Below are 17251 nucleotides of genomic sequence, written 5' to 3'. Positions count from 1 at the left end.
TACTATCTAAAAATAAGAAATCTCATAAGCCTTATCCAAGTTACCCAAATGTTCATATTTATATAAAAAACAAATTAAATTCATCACAAATCAGGAGAATCTTAAATAGAAAACATATTAAACATACCAGAATATGTTTTAAAAAGTAATTTCATAGATAAAAACTCATCAAAAGAATCTAACTTAGCATATTATATTGTTTATCTTCCCCCCCTTTAGGCATATGCTTCCAATATTAAAAAAAAGTCTAAACTTATAACAGTCAAGCAAATGATACACAATCTTTTTTTTTTTTTCCATGTTGATCTTGGTTGATTAGGAAATAAATATTACAACTTACCAAGAATCAAACGTTTTCATTCATATGTCTCATCTCTGTCTTATACTTGTAGATCTCACAGATAAAGCATCAATTTAAATGTTATTTTCCTGACTAGTTTTCAGTTATTGCACAATTAAGTGTTGATACAAATGCAATAATTAGGGATATTCTGTAGCAATACAAAGATGTTGATTGCATTTGTAATTTAAGTCAATTTAGCAAAGTTAAATAAAGATGAGTTCATTGTACAAAACAATAAATTAATCCAATTGACAAAACAAATTGTAGAGATAGTAGTATTGTTTCCTAAAGATTATCTCTACATTTCTCAGTTAATTATCTTTCAATTACTACTATTAAATCTATTTTGGAATATTTCATAGTTAGGGAGAATGAAAAAAAAAATCTGTAAATGCCAGAGTTATTGCTATGGTACTATATTTACTTATTATGGTTATCAATTTTAATCTTTTCTAATTCATAACTCTCAGTTTTAGAGTCAGTATTTCTTGTGTTTTTTGTTTTGTTTTGTTTCGTTTTTTGAGACGGAGTCTTGCTCTGTCGCCCAGGCTGGGTGCAGTGGCGCTATCTCGGCTCATTGCAAGCTCCGCCTCCCGGGTTCACGCCATTCTCCTGCCTCAGCCTCCCGATTAGCTGGGACTACAGGCCCCCGCCACCCTGCCTGGCTTTGTGTGTGTGTGTGTGTTTAGTAGAGATGGGGTTTCACCATATTAGCCAGGAGGGTCTCGATCTCCTGACCTCGTGATCCGCCCGCCTCGGCCTCCCAGAGTGCTGGGATTACAGGCGTGAGCCACCGCGCCCGGCCAATTTCTTATGTTTTCACACACACACACACACACACACACACACACACACACACACACACACACACATTATCACAGTGGTAGACAACTCTTTAAAATAAAAATAAGAAAGCAGTCTTAGTTATTGACCACTAGTCTCTCTCTAAAGAGAACTTTGCTATACAGAAGTGTAATCTGTGTGGTGTAGCTATACCCAATGCTCTGTAAACACTAATAACTTGATAGTCTCTGACAGGTGACTATCATTGTCAGCTAAAATTCTATGATAGTGTATGTGCTATGATCTGAATGTTTATGTTCCCCTGAAATTCATATGTTTAAACCCTAACTCTCAAACTGATCATACTAAGAGCTGGAGCCTTTGGTCGGTGATTAGGTTATGAGGATGATCCTCAAAATTGGGATTAGTGCCTTCATAAAAGAGAAGAGTTAAGGATACAGCAAAAAGACATTGTCCATGAGGAACTGGCCCTCGACAGACACTAAATATGCCTGTTACCCTTATCTTGAATTTCCCAGCCACCAAAACTGTAAGAAATAAATGTTTGTTGTTCATAAGCCACCCAGTTTATGGTAGTTTGTACTAGCAGCCAAAATGGACTAAGACAATATGGAATACTGTTCTTTATTGAGAAAAGGTTAAATTTTTGTCAAAATATTGTTTTACATTGCATCATATGCAATCTTTAAAAAGCGAAGTGTAAAACAAAGTATAATATCTAAAGCTATAACACTTCTAGCAGAAAACAGGAGAAAAACTTTTGTGATCTTGGTTAGCAAAGATTTCTTAGATACACTAAAGGCATAATCTGTTAAGTAAGTATAAATTGTACTTTCTCAAAATTGAGAAATTCTGCTCTTTAAAAGATATTGTTATAATAAAAATATAATGCTACAGGTTGGAATGAATGTTTAAAAACATATATCTGATATGTAATTTATAGAATAAATAAGAAACTAAAAACTCAAATGAAAAACAAATTAAAAATGGACAAATATTTTACATGAGCATTGCTCAAATAATATTTATGTATAGCATATGTAATCACATGCATGAAAAGATGCCCAACATCATTAGTCATTTAGAAAATTCAAATTTAACTCCCAATAAGATGTGACTACAAACCTACCAAGATGCTAAAATTTCTAAGTGAAACAAATGTTTAAAAACTGACAATACAAAGTATTGACAAGGATGTGAAGTAAGTTGAACCCTCATACATTTTGGTGAGAATGAAAAATGGCAGCCATTATAACTAGAAAATAAAAGCAGTAATATTTCAACAACCTTGTATATAGGTTATATAATTCATAGAACTATAAAATGTTTATAGTTCTCCCAAAGTGCTGGGATTACAATAAAAATTTTATAGTTCATAGAGCTTCAGATGACAAATGCATGACAAATTCTCATTATCTTGAGCATAAAAATAACATTCCTGTATTTTTTTCCTCAGTTGCTATCAATGGACATTGAACCAATTTACAAGCACCTAATTATTAGCTAGCCTAGGTTAGCTACCGACTTTGAAAATTATTCAGGCGTAGATATCCTGATGTTTCAAGCTTTTCAACACCCATGACACCTGCTGAATAAAGATGTGGAAACAACTGTTCAGGAAGAAGAAAATAAAAGTCTCCATTTGGGCACTGAAAACCTCAGCCACAGACCAGGAAAAGTTTGTTTAAAGAATTATGTTGGCTCAATCCTATAATCCCAGCACTTTGGGAAGCCGAGGCGGGCAGATCACGAGGTCAGGAGATCGAGACCATCCCGGCTAACATGGTGAAATGCTGTCTCTACTAAAAATACAAAAATTAGCTGGGCGTGGTGGCATGTGCCTGTAATCCCAGCTACTCAGGAGGCTTAGGCAGGAGAATCACTTGAACCTGGTAGGCAGGGGTTGCAGCGAGTTGAGATTACACCACTGCACTCCAGCCTGGCGACAGAGCAAGGCTCCCTCTCAAAAAAAAAAAAAAAAAAAAAAAAAAGAATATTAAATATTAAATAACACATGGAAGAGAGAGAGTGTGTGTGTGTGTGCGTGTGTGTGTGTATGAGAGAGAGTAGCTGGGAATACAGGCATCCACCACCACGCCCAGCTAATATTTTGTATTTACAGTAGAGACAAGGTTTCACGATGTTGACCAGGCTAGACTCCTCAGGTGATCCATTCCCCTCAGCCTCCCAAAGTGCTGGGATTACAAGCATGGGCCATCGCTCCGGGCCTAGCTGACTTTAGATTTTTTGTGGCTCAGATACTTACTGCTTTCAAACTTGGACTTTTTTTGATTTGGGGAAATTTTCATTTATTTCTTATTTTACAATATGGTCTTCCTCCTTCCCGCTATTCTCACTCTATAATTGCTGCCAGACTGTGGAACTCATTCATCTAGCCTTCAAATTTCTAAATAGTTTTAAAATAATCCCCATGTCTTTACATGCAGTAATTTCTGGGATCCTATGCTAAATCTCTGTGTTCACTAATTTAATTTTATATGTGTCTTTTCTAGCACATTTAGCCATATCTTGTTTATTTTTTGTACATTTTTGCAATTACATTTTAATTTTCAATATTTCTTGTTTTTTTTTTTTTTCATAGCAGCGTTTTTAGGGAAATGTAACCCCTGTACATATGATTTCTTTATTGTTTTAAGTGTTTCTTGATGTCTTTTAATCAGCATTTAACTATCTTCAGGGGAATTTGCCAGTCTTAGCAACTGAATTTTCTTTTTTTTTTTCTTTTTATTTTTTATTATACTTTAAGTTTTAGGGTACATGTGCATAACGTGCAGGTTTGTTACATATGTATACTTGTGCCATGTTGGTGTGCTGCACCCATCAACTCGTCAGCACCCCTCAATTCATCATTTATATCAGGTATAACTCCCAATGCAATCCCTCACTCCTCCCCCTTCCCCATGATAGGCCCCGGTGTATGATGTTCCCCTTCCCGAGTCGAAGTGATCTCATTATTCAGTTCCCACCTATGAGTGAGAACATGCGGTGCCTGGTTTTCTGTTCTTGTGATAGTTTGCTAAGAATGATGGTTTCAGGCTGGGTGCGGTGGCTCAAGCCTGTAATCCCAGCACTTTGGGAGGCTGAGACGGGCGGATCACGAGGTCCAGAGATCGAGACCATCCTGGCCAAAACGGTGAAACCCCGTCTCTACTAAAAATACAAAAAAACTAGCCGGGCGAGATGGCGGGCGCCTGTAGTCCCAGCTACTGGGGAGGCTGAGGCAGGAGAATGGCGTAAACCCGGGAGGCGGAGCTTGCAGTGAGCTGAGATCTGGCCACTGCACTCCAGCCTGGGCGACAGAGTGAGACTCCGCCTCAAAAAAAAAAAAAAAAAAAAAAAAAAAGAATGATGGTTTCCAGCTGCATCCAGCCCCTACAGAGGACGCAAACTCATCCTTTTTTATGGCTGCATAATATTCCATGGTGTATATGTGCCACATTTTCTTAATCCAGTCTGTCACAGATGGACATTTGGGTTGATTCCAAGTCTTTGCTATTGTGAATAGTGCTGCAATAAACATACGTGTGCATGTGTCTTTATAGCAGCATGATTTATAATCCTTTGGGTATATACCCAGTAGTGGGATGGCTGGGTCATATGGTACATCTAGTTCTAGATCCTTGAGGAGTCGCCATACTGTTTTCCATAATGGTTGAACTAGTTTACAGTCCCACCAACAGTGTAAAAGTGTTCCTATTTCTCCACATCCTCTCCAACACCTGTTGTTGCCTCACTTTTTAAGGATTGCCATTCTAACTGGTGTGAGATGGTATCTCATTGTGGTTTTGATTTGCATTTCTCTGATGGCCAGTGATGATGAGCATTTTTTCATGTGTCTGTTGGCTGTATGAATGTCTTCTTTTGAGAACTGTCTGTTCATATCCTTTGCCCACTTTTTGATGGGGTTGTTTGTTTTTTTCTTGTAAATTTGTTTGAGTTCTTTGTAGATTCTGGATATTAGCCCTTTGTCAGATGAGTAGATTGCAAAAATTTTCTCCCATTCTGTAGGTTGCCTGTTCACTCTGATGGTATTTTGGCTTTTGCTGCCATTGCTTTTGGTGTTTTAGACATGAAGTCCTTGCCCATGCCTATGTCCTGAATGGTACTACCTAGGTTTTCTTCTAGGGTTTTTATGGTATTAGGTCTAACATTTAAGTCTCTAATCCATCTTGAATTAATTTTCGTGTAAGGAGTAGGGAAAGGATCAGTTTCAGCTTTCTACTTATGGCTAGCCAATTTTCCCAGCACCATTTATTAAATAGGGAGTCCTTTACCCATTTCTTCTTTCTCTCAGGTTTGTCAAAGATCAGATGGCTGTGGATGTGTGGTATTATTTCTGAGGACTCTGTTCTGTTCCATTGGTCTATATCTCTGTTTTGGTACCAGTACCATGCTGTTTTGGTTACTGTGGCCTTGTAGTATAGTTTGAAGTCAGGTAGCGTGATGCCTCCAGCTTAGTTTTTTTGACTTAGAATTGTCTTGGCAACGCGGGCTCTTTTTTGGTTCCATATGAACTTTAGAGCCGTTTTTTCCAGTTCTGTGAAGAAACTCACTGGTAGCTTGATGGGGATGGCATTGAATCTATAAATCACCTTGGGCAGTATGGCCATTTTCACGATATTGATTCTTCCTATCCGTGAGCATGGTATGTTCTTCCATTTGTTAGTGTCCTCTTTTATTTCACTGAGCAGTGGTTTGTAGTTCTCCTTGAAGAGGTCCTTGACATCCCTTGTAAGTTGGATTCCTAGGTATTTGATTCTCTTTGAAGCAATTGTGAATTAAAGTTCATTCATGATTTGGCTCTCTGTTTGTCTGTTACTGGTGTATAAGAATGCTTGCGATTTTTGCACATTGATTTTGTATCCTGAGACTTTGCTGAAGTTGTTTATCAGCTTAAGGAGATTTTGGGCTGAGACAATGGGGTTTTCTAAATATACAATCATGTCATCTGCAAACAGGGACAATTTGACTTTTTCTTTTCCTAACTGGATACCCTTTATTTCTTTCTCTTGCCTGATTGTCCTAGCCAGAATTTCCAAGACTATGTTGAACAGGAGTGGTGAGAGAGGGCATCCCTGTCTTGTGCCAGTTTTCAAAGGGAATTTTTCCAGTTTTTGCCCATTCAGTATGACATTGGCTGTGGGTTTGTCATAAATAGCTCTTATTATTTTGAGGTAGGTTCCATCACTACCGAATTTATTGAGCATTTTTATCATGAAGAGGTGTTGAATTTTGTCAAAAGGCTTTTCTGCATCTATTGAGATAATCATGTGTTGCTTGTCTTTGGTTCTGTTTATATGCTGGATTACATTTATTGATTTGTGAATGTTGAACCAGCCTTGCATCCCAGGGATGAAGCCCACTTGATCATGGTGGATAAGCTTTTTGATGTGCTGCTGAATCCGGTTTGCCAGTATTTTATTGAGGATTTTTGCATCAATGTTCATCTGGATATTGGTCTAAAATTTTCATTTTTTGTTGTGTCTCTGCCAGGCTTTAGTATCAGGATGATGTTGGCCTCATAAAATGAGTTAGGGAGGATTCCCTCTTTTTCTATTGATTGGAATAGTTTCAGAAGGAATAGTACCAGCTCCTCTTTGTACCTCTGGTAGAATTCAGCTGTGAATCCATCTGGTCCTGGACTTTTTTTGGTTGGTAGGCTATTAATTATTGCCTCAATTTCAGAGCCTGCTATTGGTCTATTCAGGGATTCAACTTCTTCCTGGTTTAGTCTTGGAAGAGTGTAAGTGTCCAGGAAATTATCCATTTCTTCTAGATTTTCTAGTTGATTTGCGTAAAGGTGTTTATAGTATTCTCTGATGGTAGTTTGTATTTCTGTGGGGTCCGTGGTGATATCCCCTTTATCATTTTTTATTATGTCTATTTGATTCTTCTTTCTTTTCTTCTTTATTAGTCTTACTAGCGGTCTGTCAATTTTGTTGATTTTTTCAAAAAACCAACTCCTGGATTCATTGATTTTTTGGAGGTTTTTTTGTGTCCCTATCTCCTTCAGTTCCACTCTGATCTTAGTTATTTCTTGCCTTCTGCTAGCTTTTGAATGTGTTTGCTTTTGCTACTCCAGTTCTTTTAATTGTGATATTAGAGTGTCAATTTTAGATCTTTCCTGCTTTCTCTTGTGGGCATTTAGTGCTACAAATTTCCCTCTACACACTGCTTTAAATGTGTCCCAGAGATTCTGGTATGTTGTATCTTTGTTCTCATTGGTTTCAAAGAACTTCTTTATTTCTGCCTTCATTTCGTTATGTACCCAGTAGTCATTCAGGAGCAGGTTATTCAGTTTCCATGTAGTTGAGCGGTTTTGATTGAGTTTCTTAGTCCTGAGTTCTAGTTTGATTGCACTGTGGTCTGAGAGACAGTTTGTTATAATTTCTGTTCTTGTACATTTGCTGAGGAGTGCTTAACTTCCAATTATGTGGTCAATTTTGGAATAAGTGCGATGTGGTGCTGAGAAGAATGTATATTCTGTTGATTTGGGGTGGAGAGTTCTATAGATGTCTATTAGGTCCGCTTGGTGCAGAGATGAGTTCAATTCCTGGATATCCTTCTTAACTTTCTGACTCATTGATCTGTCTAATGTTGACAGTGGAGTGTTGAAGTCTCCCTTTATTTTTGTATGGGAGTCTAAGTCTCTTTGTAAGTCTCTAAGGACTTGCTTTATGAATCTGGGTGCTCCTGTATTGGGTGCATATATATTTAGGATAGTTAGCTCTTCCTGTTGAATTGATCCCTTTACCATTATGTAATGGCCTTCTTTGTCTCTTTTAACCTTTGATGGTTTAACGTCTGTTTTTTCAGAGACTAGGATTGCAACCCCTGCTTTTTTTTTGTTCTCCATTTCCTTGGTAGATCTTCCTGCATCCCTTTATTTTGAGCCTATGTATGTCTCTGCATGTGAGATGGGTCTCCTGAATACAGCAGACTGATGGGTCTTGACTCTGTATCCAGTTTGCCAGTCTGTGTCTTTTAATGGGAGCATTTAGTCCATTAACATTTAAGGTTAATTTTTTTTTTTTTTAAATGAAAGGCCTCACATATTTATTACTGAACCCAGCCAACCAACACATTCATAATAGATTCAGAGAGGAAAATACGTTGAACTCTCCAGAGAGTGGTGACATTTTCAGTTTGATATGGTAATGTGATCGTGACCTTCAGACAGCACAAATATATGTGCCATCTCATCTGCAATTCCTTATAGACCCAGCTTGGTTCTTCTCCAATGTCTCCTTTTGGAGTTGTACCTTATTTTATTTCCAGTTTTCATCCGAATCCACTGGGAAATGGGACGATTTTGCTTTTGTTTCTTGGCCAGGAATCGCTTAATCCTGAACGTCTTGTGAGAAGACATGGCGAGAAGTGGAGGCAAGAACACACCACGATGGCGGAGAAAGGAAAAGAGAGAAGGTTACTATTTTTATGCGTGAACTTGATCCTGCCATTATGATATTAACTGGTTATTTTGCTCGTTAGTTGATGCAGTTTCTTCCTAGCCTCGATGGTCTTTACATTTTGGCATGTTTTTGCAATGGCTGGTACCGGTTGTTCCTTTCCATGTTTAGGGCTTCCTTCAGGTCTCTTGTAAGGCAGGCCTGGTGGTGACAAAATCTCTAAGCATTTGCTTATCTGTAAAGGATTTTATTTCTCCTTCACTGATGAAACTTAGTTTGGCTGGATATGAAATTCTGGTTGAAAATTCTTTTCTTTAAGAATGTTGAATATTGACCCCTACTCTCTTCTGGCTTGTAGAGTTTCTGCCGAGAGATCTGCTGTTAGTCTGATGGGCTTCCCTTTGTAGGTAACCCGACCTTTCTCTCTGGCTGCCCTTAAGATTTTTTCCTTCATTTCAACTTGGTGAATCTGGCATTATGTGTCTTGGAGTTGCTCTTCTCGAGGAGTATCTTTGTGGTGTTCTCTGTATTTCCTGAATTTGAATGTTGGCCTGCCCTACTAGTTGGGGAAGTTCTCCTGGATGATATCCTGAAGAGTGTTTTCCAACTTGGTTCCATTTTCCTCTCACTTCAGGCACCCCAATCAGACGTAGATTTGGTCTTTTTACATAATCCCATACTTCTTGCAGGCTTTGTTCATTTCTTTTTCTTCTTTTTTCTTTTGGTTTCTCTTCTTGCTTCATTTCATTCATTTGATCCTCAATCGCTGATACTCTTTCTTCCATTGATCAAGTCGGTTACTGAAGCTTGTGGATTTGTCACATATTCTCCTGTCATGGTTTTCATCTCTGTCATTTCATTATGACCTTCTCTGCATTAATTATTCTAGCTATCAATTCTTCCACTCTTTTTTCAAGATTTTTAGTTTCTTTGTGCTGGGTACGTAATTCCTCCTTTAGCTCTGAAAAGTTTGATGGACTGAAACCTTCTTCTCTCATCTCGTCAAAGTCATTCTCTGACCAGCTTTGATCCATTGCTGGCGATGAGCTGCGCTCCTTTGCAAGGGGAGATGAGCTCTTATTTTTTGAATTTCCAGCTTTTCTGCCCTGCTTCTTCCCCATCTTTGTAGTTTTATCTGCCTCTGGTCTTTGATGACGGTGACGTACTGTTGGGGTTTTGGTGTAGGTGTACTTCCTGTTTGATAGTTTTCCTTCTAATAGTCAGGACCCTCAGCTGTAGGTCTGTTGGAGATTGCTTGAGGTCCACTCCAGACCCTGTTTGCCTGGGTATCAGCAGCAGAGGTTGCAGAAGATAGAATATTGCTGAACAGCGAGTGTAGCTGTCTGATTATTACTTTGGGAGCTTCCTCTCAGGGGTGTACTCCACCCTGTGAGGTGTGTGGTGTCAGACTGCCCCTAGTGGGGGATGTCTACCAGTTAGGCTACTCAGGGGTCAGGGACCCACTTGAGCAGGCAGTCTGTCCGTTCTCAGATCTCAATCTCAGTGTTGGGAGATCCACTGCTCTCTTCAAAGCTGTCAGACAGTATGGTTCGGGTCTGCACAGGCCTCTGTTGCTTTCCCTGTTGTTTTTTTATCTGCGCCCTCTCCCCAGAGGTGGAGTCTACAGAGACAGGCAGGTTTCCTTGAGCTGCTGTGAGCTCCACCCAGTTGGATCTTCCCAGGGCTTTGTTTACCTACTTAAGCCTCGGCAATGGTGGGTGTCCCTCCCCCAGCCTCGCTGCTGCCTTGAGGTTAGATTGCAGACTGCTGTGCTAGCAATGAGGGAGGTTCCGTGGCCGTGGGACCCTCCCGGCCAGGTGTAGGTATAATCTCCTGGTGTGCCCGTTTGCTTAAAGCGCAGTATTGGGGTGGGAATTACCCGATTTTCCAGGTGTTGTGTGTCTCAGTTCGCCTGGCTAGGAAAAGTGGTTCCCTTCCCCCTTGCCCTTTCCAGGTGAGGCAATGCCTCGCCCTGCTTCAGCTCTCGCTTGTTGGGCTGCAGCAGCTGACCAGCACCGATTGTCCGGCACTCCCCAGTGAGATGACCCCAGTACCTCAGTTGAAAATGCAGAAATCACCGTTCTTCTGTGTCGCTCGTGCCAGGAGTTGGAGACTGGAGCTGTTCCTATTCGGCCATCTTGCTCCGCCCCCTGAATTTTCTTAAATACTGCTGGTCTTTGATTTTTCTGTTAGCATTTCTTTTTGAAGAACTAAAATAAAAAATTTCTGTAATTATAGAGTATTTCCTTCGGCAAAGAAATAAAGTTTTGTCTGTTGCAGTGAATGTCAGATTCTGTTTAGAAGAGCTCTGACTCTAAAATCTGCATGAGCTTGGGGAGGTGGGGGTGTGGGAAATGGCAGTGATGGTTGTTGGCAGGAATGAGTATTGGGTGACCTACATGCTGTCTGAATGCATTATTATGCCTCAACCAGCCAGTTTGTTTTCTGGATATGGTGACAGGCCCCACATTCTTCAGATGAGCTGAGTTGAGCGAGACTGCCCTTTAGTTTGACCCACTGCACATTTTTAGTTTTTTCGTATATTTATGTGATATACCTACAATATTTACTTCTGGATTTCAGGAGGTCCAAATATCAGAGTCATTTGCTGTAAGTGTGGAAAAATTCCCGGCTGCTTTTTCTTTTATTAATTACTTTTCCAAATAAAATAATCTTCCTTTATCTTCCACTGACTTTGATTTTGAGATTATTCCTTGACTCCACTAAGAAAACTCACTGTGAGATTCTTGTCACCTACCTCAAAAAGTTGGTGTAAGAATTAAACGTAATAATGCATATAGAGAACTTAGCCCATAAGTCTTATTAAATATTTTTGTTACTGTAGATTTGGTTGTTTATGGCCATTATATCATTTACTAAATATAGGTACCAAAAATATAGTAATTTCAGATATTAAAGTGAATCATTCTTCCTTTAAGTAAACTGCTGAATAAGCACTTAGAACATCCCTATGCATGCCACAATTGTTTCCTGTTGCTAAAAACATAAATGATCTAATTTTGGCAAACAAGATTATGTTAAGCTGGGTTTAAACACGTTCACATTTTGTAGAGAAAATTGCCCACGAAGTTATATGATCATATTACATGGGCATAAACACCTTAAATTGGTTTTTTGAACATAAGTATAAAAAAGCAATCTTGATATTCAGAGCTTTATTTATGCGTCATTCTTTTTCATATTAAAAATAACCTCCATTTTGAATGTTTCAGCTTTTGATTTAATTCTAAACATAGGCAATGTTCTAAGTCTTTATTTTAACAAATGATATAGATTCTAGGAAAATATCTTTATTTCAGGCACTCTAAAATGTTTGTTCTTGGTATATGATTCATATTAATTTCTACTGGAGGCAGAAGCAACAACCAGAGAAGGCGTTAGAGAAAATAATTCAGTTCAATCTCTATTTTTAGTTTGAACTGCAGCTGTAATGAAAAAAATAAGAGATATAGAAGGAAATGTAATTCAGAAACATTAATGCCTAAGATTCTGAATTTATTTTACATACTAAGTGCTTTTAGTTAGGTGAGCTGATCTTTCCTGTCAATATAAATGTTCACATGAGGTAAGAGAGAATACAAATTGATTTATCCAAATAGCACCACTTTTACTAGTTTTATCTCTACTTATGTAAAGTCAAATGATTATTTCAAAAAGTATATGTTAAAAGCTTAACCACAGCTATCTACATATTACTTAATATTCCTTTAATATTTTTCCATTGTAATTGAAGTATAATTTACATTCAACTACAAAACAATATATTTTGAGTTTACACATCAATGAGTTTCAGTAAATTTGTAAAATTCTGCAACTATAATCACAACCACCTTTCAGAATAATTAAATCACCCCCAAAGTGCTTTCCAATCCTTTTATATTTAATCTCCATTCCCACCACCATGTCTAGATAAATATTGACCTACTGTTGCTGTAATAGTTTTGTTTTTACTAGAAATTTCATATACATGGAATTATTCAATGAGTGATTGTCTCTAACTTCTTTAAATTAACACAATATTTTTTAAAGTTATTCATATTGCTGCATTTATGAATAGTTTGCTATTTCATTACTCTAAGTAGTATTTTATTGCATGAACATACCATATTTTATCTATTTGACTTTGGATGAACAGTTGCATTATTCCAGTTTTGGCCTACTGATATTGCAGGAGTATGGTGATTTCTCATTGTGGTTTTAATTTGCATTTTGCTGATGATTAGTGATGTTGCACATTTCTTCAGAACAGATGTGATCTTCTTTTGAGAAACAGCTATTGATATGGTTTGACTGTGTCCCCACTCAAATCTCATCTTTAATTGTAGCTCCCATAATTCCCATGTGTCATGGGAGGGACCTGGTGGGAGGTAATTGAATCGTGGGGGTGGATCTTTTCCCTGCTGTTCTGGTAGTGAACAAATCTCATGAGATATCATGGTTTTATAAATAGGAGTTTCCCCGCACAAGCTTTCTCATCTCTTCTGCCTGCTTCCGCCTTTCTTTCCACCATGATTGTGAGGCCTCCCCAGCTATGTGGAACTGTGAGTCAATTAAACCTCTTTTCTTTAAAAATTACCCAGTCCCGAGTGTGTCTTTATTAGCAATGTGAGAACAGACTAATACATCTATTTATGTATTTTGCCTGCTTTTGTATGGGGTTATTTGTTGTTGTTGTTTTTTTCCTGGTGATTTGTTTGAATTCCTTATAGATTCTGGATACTAGTCCTTTGTTGGATACGTAGCTTGCAAATATTTTCCTTCATTCTGGAGGGTGTACTTTTATTTGGTTGATTATTTTTTTCATTGTACAGAAGCTTTTTAGTTTAATTAGGTCCCATTTACTTATTTTTGTTTTTGTTGCATTTACTTTGGGGTCTTAGTCATGAATTCTTTGCCCTGGCACTTGTTTAGAAGACATTTCCAATGTTGTCTTCTATACTTTTTTTGGTATCAGACCTTATATTTCAGTCTTTGATCCATCTTGAATTAATTTTTGTATATGGTGAGAGATAGTGATCTAGTTTTTTTTTTTCTTCTACATGTGGCATACCAGTTTTCCCAGCACTATTTATTAAGTAGTGTGTCCATTCTCCAATTTGTGTTTTTGTATGCTTTGTTGAAGGTCAGTTGTCTAGGTGTATTTGGCTTTATTTCTGGGTTTTCTATTCTGTTCCATTGGTCTATGTGCCTACTTTTCCACTGGTCTATGTGCCTACTTTCATACCAGTACCTTGCTGTTCTGGTAACTATTGCCTAGTAGTATAGTTTGAAATTTGGTAATGTGATGCCTCCAGATTTGTTCTTTTTCCTTAGGATTGAATTGTCTATAGTTTTTTCCAATTCTGTGAAAAATGATATTGGTCTTTTGATGGGAATTGCATTGATCTGTAGATTGCTTTTGGCAATATGGTCATTTTTACAATATTGATCAATGCTAGTGATTTGTGTACAGTGATATTGTAACCTGGGGCTTTACTGAATTTATTTGTCAAATGTTAAGAGCCTTTTGGATAAGTCTTTGGAAGTTTCTAAATACACAATCATATCATCTTCAAACAGTGATAGTTTGACTTCTTCTTTTCAAATTTGGATGCCCTTTATTTCTTTCCCTTGTCTAGTTGCTCTGGTTAGTACTACCAGAACTATGTAAAGTAGGAGTGGTGAAAGTGGGCATCCTTGTCTTGTTACTGTTCTCAAGGGGAATGCTTTCAACTTTTCCCCATTCAGTATGACACTGGCTGTATATTTGTTACATATGGCTTTTATTATTTTGAGGTCGGTCCCTTCTATGCCTAGTTTGTTAAGAATTTTTATCACAAAGGGTGCTGGATTTTGCCAAATGCTTTTTCTGCATCTATGGAGATGATCATTTGGTTTTGTTTTAATTCTGTCTATGTCATATATTACATTTATTGACTGGCATATATTAAATCATTCCTGCATCCTTGGGATGAAAATCACTTGATCAAGATGAATTTTGAGAGAGAGAGAGAGAGAGAGAGAGAGAGAGAGAGAGAGAGAGAGAGAGAGAGAGAGAGAGAGAGAGAGGTGCTCTGTTTCCCAGGATGGAATGCAGTGGCATGATCTTGGCTCACTGCAACCTCCACCTCCTCGGTTCAAGCTATTCTTTTGCCTCAGGATCCTGAGTAGCTGGGATTACAGCCACGATGCCTGGCTACTTTTTTTTTTTTCTTAATTTTTAATAGATATGAGGTTTCATCATTTTGGCTAGGCTGGTCTCAAACTCTTGAGCTCAGGTGATCCACCTGCCTTGGCCTCCCAAAGTGCTGAGATTATAGGTGTGAGCCACTGCATCTGGCCAGAATTATATTTTTAATGTGCTGTTGGATTCAGTTAGCTAGTATTTTTTTGAGGATTTTTGAATCTGTGTTCATCAGGGAGATTGGTCTGTAGTTTTTATTTTGTTTTGTTTTATTTTGTTTTGTTTTTCTGGTTTTGGTATCAAGGTGATACGAGCTTCATAACTGATTTAGGGAGGAGTCCTTCTTTCTCCATCTTTTGGAATAATTTCAATAGGATTGGTAACAATTCTGCTTTGAATGCCTGTTGGAATTCAGCTGTGAATTAATCTGGTTCTGGGCTTTTATTTGTTGGCAATGTTAAATTATTGAGTCTATCTCACTGCTTGTTATTGGTCTGTTCAAGGATTCTATTGCTTCCTGATTTAATCTAGGAAGGTTGTATGTTTCCAGCAATTTTTGCATTTCTTCTAGGTTTTCTAGTTTGTGCACATAAAGGTGTTCATAGTGGTCTCAAATGACCTTTCGTTTTTTACTTTTTTTTTTTTTTTTTTTGAGATGGAATCTCGTTCTGTCACACAGGCCGGAGTACAGTGGCACTATCTTGGCTCATTGCAACCTCCACCTCCTGGGTTCAAGCAATTTCCTTGCCTCAGCATCCTGAGTAGCTGGGAGTATAGGCGCCTGCCACCATGCCCAGCTAATTTTTGTATTTTTAGTAGAGATGGGATTTCACCATATTGGCCAAACTGGTCTCGAACTCCTGACCTAGGTGATCTGCCTGCTTAGGCCTCCCAAAGTGCTAGGACTATAGGCGTGAGCCGCCACACCCAGTCCCCAGTTTCATTTCTTCTTGAACTTATTGGATCTTCTCTTCTATTCTTGATTAATCTAGCTAATGATCTATTGATTTTTTTTTTTTGAAAAAACAGATTTGTGTTTCATTGATCTTTTGTAATTTTTTGTTTGAATTTCATTTAGTTCTGCTCTGATCTTTTTTATTTTTTTTCTAACTTTAGTTTAAGTTTGTTCTTATTCCTCCAGTTTCTTGCAGTGTAATATTAGCTTGTAAATTTGTGCTATTTCATACTTTTGATGAAGGCATTTAGTGCTACAAACTTTCCTCTGAGCACCGTTTTTGTTGTATCCCAGATATTTTGATAACTTGTCACATTATTATTATTATATTTCTTCAACTTTTATTTTAAGTTCCAGAATACATGTGTAGGATGATCAGGTTTGTTGGTTTGTTACATAGGTAAATGTGTGCCACTATGGTTTGCTGCATAGATCAACCCATCACCTAGATATGAAGCCTAGCACCCATTATGTGTTCCTCCTGAAACTCTCCCTCTCCCACTTCCCACCAATATGCCCCACTGTATGTTGTTCCCCATCATGTTTCCTCACCATTCAGCTCCGACTTATAAGTGAGAACATGTGGTGTTTGGTTTTCTGTTCCTGTGTTAGTTTGGTGAGGATAACAGCTTGAGCTCCATCCATGTTGCTGCAAATAATATAATTTCATTGCTTTTTATGGCTGAATGGTATTCCATGGTATATATGTACCACATTTTCTTTATCCAGTCTATTGTTGATGGGCATTTGGGCTGATTCCATGTCTTTGCTATTGTGACTAGTGCTGCAATGAACATACACATGCATGTATCTTTATAACAGAATGATTTATATTACTTTGGGTATATACCCAGTAAAGGCATTGCTGGGTCAAATGGTATTTCTGCCTCTAGATCTTTGAGAAATCTCCACACTGTCTTCCACAATGGTTGAACTAATTTACATTACCACCGCCAATCTAAAAACATTCCTTTTTCTCTGAAACCTTGCCAGCATCTGTTGTTTCTTGACTTACTAATAGTTGCCATTCTGTCTGGCGTGAGATGGTGTCTCATTGTGGTTTTGATTTGCATTTCTCTAATGATGAGTGATGTTGACCTTTCTTCATATGTTTATTGGCTGCATGAATGTCTTCTTTTGAGGAATGTCTGTTCCTAGCCTTTGCCCACACTTTAATGGAGTTGGGTTTTTATTTTTTTGTAAATTTACTTAAGTTCCTTATAGACTCTGGATATTAGACTGTTGTCAGATAGATAGGTTGCAAATATTTTCTCCCATTCTGCGGTTGTCTGTTCACACTGATTATAGTTTATTATGCTCTGCAGAAGCTCTTTAGTTTAATTAGATCCCATTTGTCAATTTTTGCTTTTCTTGCAATTGCTTTTGGTGTTTTCCTCATGAAATCTTTGCCCATGCCTATGTCCTGAATAGTATTGCTTAGATTTTGTTCTAGGGTTTTTATAGTTTTGGGTTTTATATTTACGTCTTTAATCCACATTGAGTTAATTTTTGTATAAGGTGTAAGAAAGAGGTTC

General features: G+C 37.9%; 1 protein-coding gene across 1 annotated transcript; it reads right to left on the bottom strand.

The window, feature by feature from the left end:
- Window positions 1-8190: 8190 nt before the first annotated feature.
- LOC117095358 (60S ribosomal protein L39-like) lies at window positions 8191-8589 on the bottom strand. Its single transcript, XM_033232112.1, has one exon. It carries the CDS (start codon window positions 8535-8537, stop codon window positions 8382-8384), a length of 156 nt encoding a protein of 51 aa, XP_033088003.1. The 5' UTR covers window positions 8538-8589; the 3' UTR covers window positions 8191-8381.
- Window positions 8590-17251: the final 8662 nt, after the last annotated feature.

Source organism: Trachypithecus francoisi, unplaced genomic scaffold, assembly GCF_009764315.1.
Source record: "Trachypithecus francoisi isolate TF-2019V2 unplaced genomic scaffold, Tfra_2.0 Lachesis_group13, whole genome shotgun sequence".
In the NCBI taxonomy this organism is placed as follows: Eukaryota; Metazoa; Chordata; class Mammalia; order Primates; family Cercopithecidae; genus Trachypithecus; species Trachypithecus francoisi.
This window is presented reverse-complemented; position numbering and strand designations above follow the sequence as displayed.